Source organism: Pinus tabuliformis, chromosome 9 (assembly GCF_031772625.1).
Source record: "Pinus tabuliformis cultivar Carrire ecotype Pingquan chromosome 9, CPIR1, whole genome shotgun sequence".
Taxonomy (NCBI): Eukaryota; Viridiplantae; Streptophyta; class Pinopsida; order Pinales; family Pinaceae; genus Pinus; species Pinus tabuliformis.
The window spans coordinates 1,550,108,503-1,550,114,341 of NC_142307.1; the positions used below are offsets into that span (position 1 = coordinate 1,550,108,503).

Sequence of the window (5,839 nt, forward strand, 5' to 3'; positions counted from 1 at the left end):
GATTCGCACATTGAAATGAACTGTTATCTATTTTTTATTTAAAACAGTATTAATTGAATATGACTTTCATAATTTATAACATGTAATATCATTTCTCCCAGTTGTATTAACCTGCAATAATTAGCTTATGGCAAGGCAAGTCTTTCTTGTCACCAGGTATAAAGTTTAATAACATAATAACTTTTAAAAAATCAAGCTGTCAAAACATTATTTCTAACTAATAAAGAGTAATTTGAAGTGTGAAAACATTATTTCTAACTAATAAATAGTTTCTAACTAATAAATAAAGTAATTTGAAGTGTCAAAACATTATTTCTAACTAATAAATAGAGTAATTTGAACTGGTATAGTCAATCTCCATTCTTTTATTATTTTCAATTATCCCAAATTTCGTCATTCTATATGTCATCATATCTCCTATGTTTATGTTATGTCAAATAAATGAATTATATTAAACTATACTCCCTAATTAAGATAATCACAAAATAGAAAAACAACTATGTTTAATGCCATCTGTTTATCTGTGATGTAAGTGCCTCCATTATACTTTGAAAAAATTTCAATAAGAAAACTAACTTGCTTAAATGGAACACAGATATTGCAAAAAGCAAGAGTATACAACACCAAAAGATAATGAATTTTTTCTTGCAGGTCATGATCAATTTACATTTCGACTTGTAGAGTTTAAATGTTTTTTTAATTTTAATATGTTTATTTTAGTTTTTAATTTATAAAATAAACTTATCAAAATTGCTTTCTTATTGTACTTAGATACTATATTTACTAACCCAAAACTATAAAAAAGACCAAAAGTCATGTCCTTTTGCATCACAACAAATTACTAATTAAATGCAACAAATTACTAATTAGAGATTAGATGCAGGGTTTATTTTCTTTGCTAATTAGTAATTGGACAAATTTAAAGTTCACACTAAAGTTATGATAAACAATATTTTTAAATAAATATATCTTTTGTTCTTTTGACCATGGAATAATTCGCCAATCATTGACATTAACCCCAATGGAATCACTTATGTCCAAACATGTTACTAGATATCTAATTTTTCAATTATGGGTTCAAGACTCCATAATTTTTAAATGCTTAAGTTTTTCTTTGACTTTCAACAATCATTTATCTAAATATTGAACACTCTCCACCACGGATTTAATTAACAAATTTATATTCATATTAATGTTTATTTGCTCATTATCATTTTATGAATATTTCCATAATATTCAAATGTAAAAAAATAACAAAATTCTATCTTTTATGCACCATGAATTCATTATTATGCATTTAAATATATTTTATACCCCATGCTTATTAAAATACATTACTTACTTTAACACTCTCTAATTCTTCATACATTATAATGCATTATTATTACCTTTTATAGTTTTTCCCCGTCAAGGTTTCCATGATTCACTCTTAAATTTTATTACATTTTAATTATTAATCTAAACACTTTCTAAATCATGACACATTGCAAAATTACGTCTAAAACTATTCTTACATTTATCACAATTCTTACTTAACAAACACAAACTTCATTATATTTCACTCATTGCATAAAGTCAAAAAGTCCATACAACAATTCGCTATCGAATTCGCTAAATCTTAATACAAATAAGCATGCCTAGAACACACTAGTAATGCAAACCAGCTCTAATGACAATGCAAATTAAACACCTATTAAATCTCATCATAACAACTCACCAAACCCTTCTATTAACGGGCAGGGACTAGCGCCACAACAGTGGCTCCTTGTTATATAAATATATTTCCACATTCACATGAAATGATATATATTATTTCCCTGGATTATTAATGAAAGCCAAAACACAAAGTTAATAATTTCAAACAACATAAACTCCAAATACACTTTAACATCATTAGGTAAAAGTTAGGATACATGGACCCGTGTATGGATTCTTTCTACGATAATTCTTTAGAATATAATCATAAAATCTCTACTGCATATAGAATATGGACCTTGTGGCGTAACATTCTCACTTACCACTATATCATCATCATGAATGGACCCTCGTCCCTTATATATGGATTCCTTTCAAGATAACTCTCTGGAATATAATCATGGAATATCTGCTGGATTTTGATGGTTGGCCATCGTGTCAGACCATTCCAAGACCAGGAAATGTGGATCCCCTTCCCTCATGACAATTAGAATAAATGCTCGACGAAACCCGAGCCCCATGAGTCGCCATTCTTCACCCATTTCTCATCACTAAAATCTGTCGAGATGGAATTTTTAATATTTCCAGTTGGTATTTGGTTCCATTTTGGAATACTTCCAAATGTTATATGAATCAAATAGATTTGACAATGCACGCCACAAGGTGCCTTGGCCGGTTTTTATATTTCTGAGTTTTGAGCACTCCCCTTATTTTATATCAAAAGGGGCTCCTCGGTGATTCTTACTGTATTGAAAGACATACCGGACAAATGGCAGTGACAAAGGAAATAATAGAAACCACCTTGACCAATAAGCTGCAGCCCGTTTACCTGGTAAGTAGTTCTTAGTCTTTGAAGCTCCTTTGATATTTGATTTTATATCTACCTCAAAGGCAACACAACTATTTTCTCTTTCATCAGTTATTATACAAAAGTCTCAAGACGTTTTTGCCAACGATTCATTTCAGCTGTTATTATGGCCAGAAGTTTCATTGTATTGACCATGTCTTTCATTTTTCTATTGCTAATTCTGTTATGGTTTTGTGTGAATGTAACAGAATGTTGAGGACACATCTGGTGGGTAAGTACCCAACTTGAAGCTCAGTGAAGTTAGATTTGTAATTTCCTCAAAGTTGTGCCAATTGAATGACAGAATTAACTACCTCCACACACACACAGTAGAATTATTTGTTATCCAACCAGTATTGGAAGTTTTGACTGCTCTGATTTTATTCCAAAAACTGCTCAAAACTTTGCAAAGTATAAATCAATTCAAGATAATTCAATCCAGTTGCTGCCAGTAAAACATTTTTACCGATTTGAACGCTGTCAATATAAATGTAATTCCACTTGGATTTGAAACATGTATCTGATTGAGAGAAATCACCGCCCATTTGATGAGTTATGTCATGAACTCAAGCTCTTTGAAAGTTGTAATTTTGCAGATGTGGAGCAAAGTTTGCTGTTGAGATAGTTTCATCCCAATTTGATGGAAAGAGGTTGCTTGATCGTCATCGTATGGTAAATTCAGCACTGGCAGAAGAGCTGAAGGGCATTCATGCCCTTTCCCTAAAGATGACATTGACTCCCCAGCAATGGAATGAGAAACAGGCTCAAGAATCCACTGGTGCAACAAATTGAGTTGGCTTTCCTCCTCTCTTGTATTCAGTGTTCTAAGTGATGTACTGCTATCATATTCTACTAAGATTGTTGGCTACTATCAAATATGATATTTTGTTGGACCAACATTTTATTATGATTAAGCTTAAATAATGTGATCACCCATAACATTGTTATGGGCTTTGTATTAGGTTTGTATTACAAGATGAAGCTTTAAGCACAATATGTTAAATATATTGTCTCAATGTCTCTGCATATTATTCAGAGGAGGGATAATACTGTTTTCTTCCTCGACAACAACTATTTCAAAATACTCACATGTTATCTATGTTTACTGGTTGGGTTGCCTTAACGGGCCCTTTTAAGGGTTTAGGGACCAACATTCAAGGACTAAACTAGAAGAAGCTTCTTAGACTAGAACTTGATTTGGGCTATTGAACTCATCCACTATCATGGCAAATATTTCACATATGAAGTCATATCGATAAGATCATGACACTCTATATGGAGCTGTCCATGTCAAACCAGGCAGCTTCTTAACGTATTAGAACCATACAAGGTACTAGAATGAGTTGCAATTCAAGTAATTTGTCTTTGGTTGACATACTCTTACCATTTTTTACTTGAAAATTTGATCCAAAATTCAACCTACTCAACTTGCCCAAGTTGCCCTGATCAAGGAGAGACTTTAATCAACAGCAAGATGAACTGTCGTGACTGTGACTGATGTTAGATGCAGCGGATGTTATTTGTTACCGGAATCACTTGTAACTGAAAGCAGTCGTAGATGATTAACAAACTTGTATAGATGTGGCAATTAACTCCAACGGGAGGATGTTAAATTTAGGTTGTTCAGAAATAGAGATAGGTAGAAGGAGCTTAGAATTTTGATAGGTGATATTTCGAATTGTAATTCCTTCCCTGTAATTTGCATGTTCCTCTAAGAAGCTTGTAGTGGAGGGGAGTTGAGCCCAGTATTTGTACATATTACTTTATAAATATCATTTCTGATTTTTTATTGTTTTTCTACAAGATTCTGTAAAACTCTGTTGGTTAAAGTGAGCGTAGAGTCTGCTAGGGACACCAATGCATCCTGAACTGAGAACTGATTTGACCCACCAATGTTGGATCAGATCATTAGTTTGGTATTAGAGAAGGTTTGAAACAAAATAACTACAAAACACTGTGAAGCCAGTATTCTGCTATTGGAAAGCAACTTGTGAAGCCAAAGACACCCGGCAGAAAAAGGAAACAAGAAGTGACCAGCAAAATCCTTGTTTGTAGCAGTTATTGAAAAATAGATAAAGAAATAGTTGACATCAACAAGATGCTAATGCTTACAGTGAAGAACAACCTGACCAAGCAACTGCTTGATTGAAGGGAGAAATTGCTTAAGATAACCATCTAAGCTGAAACGATGTTGATACTGGCTACGTTTTACCCTAGCAGCCAAAAGAACTTCATTGCAGAGGCCTTAGTCAAACAACTTGGCCTAGAGACAGCCATGCACAAATATCCATATTCCCTAGGGTGGCTACGAATAGATGTAGAATTTCCCTTAAACAAAAAATAAATTTGGATTCTCAATCACCCTAAATCTATGTCAGTGAATTTGAGTTTGATGTGGTTTCACTGGAAGTTTGTGGTCTGGTAGCACATACTAGAGGGATCAATGTGCAAAATTTTGACACAGACCAAATCAAAACAAGTTGATAAAATATAGCATAAGTTTCCTTGTCAATCCGTGACAAAAAACTATTCAGTAGCTCTATTAAATCTATATATCCATGCTTTTACAAACATTTGGAAACTAATTAACGAAGTTGCACGAATCTCAACCTGTAAATCTAGAAAGATGTGAAGACTGTCAAACAGGATCGACATATGCAAGATCTATTGAAGGGACATGATCATTGATTATGTGTTGAAGGAATTGGCAGGGTTATCCCTGCTACAAGCAATCAAACGTCACATCAACTTAACATAAAATGCAGTCTTGTCTACAAAATTTATTTTCATAGCTTAAGTCTACAAAATACAAAAATCAGAAGACAGATAGAAGGGTCAATCAATAAAAGACACGTTCATCCAAGTAACTCCCCCTGTAGGTCAACAATAGTCCTTCTACCACTTAAGGATGGAATGGGTAGGATATCTCAACTACAAACCATTGAATAAAATTACAATCAAGAAGCAATAGCAAATATCCAACTTTGAGGATTGAAGATTTGGTTGGCCAACTATGTATGGCAAAATATTTATCCTGAAGGTGCAATTGTTAGCTTTTATAGCATCGGACAGGTGATATAGTCTCAATCTGTGTCTAATATATTGAGGAACACGAGGTTTTCAAAACCCATAAAAGGTTTCACGAGATAAGCTTGCAAAACGCTTGAATTAAATTAATTGATCAATAATAAAAAATGCCTAAGTCCAACTTAGGAAAATTGATTAATTAATGGGAATTAATTGAAGATGATCGAGAAAGCTCTAGAGATTCACATGGATTGAGTCTAAGATGATTTT

General features: G+C 33.0%; 1 protein-coding gene across 1 annotated transcript; it reads left to right on the forward strand.

Moving 5' to 3' along the window:
- Positions 1 to 2,078: 2,078 nt before the first annotated feature.
- LOC149154512 (protein BOLA2-like) lies at positions 2,079 to 3,536 on the forward strand. The gene is made up of 3 exons (XM_089439580.1): positions 2,079 to 2,527; positions 2,752 to 2,774; positions 3,139 to 3,536. Exons 1-3 carry the CDS (start codon positions 2,465 to 2,467, stop codon positions 3,332 to 3,334), a joined length of 282 nt encoding a protein of 93 aa, XP_089295706.1. The 5' UTR covers positions 2,079 to 2,464; the 3' UTR covers positions 3,335 to 3,536.
- Positions 3,537 to 5,839: the final 2,303 nt, after the last annotated feature.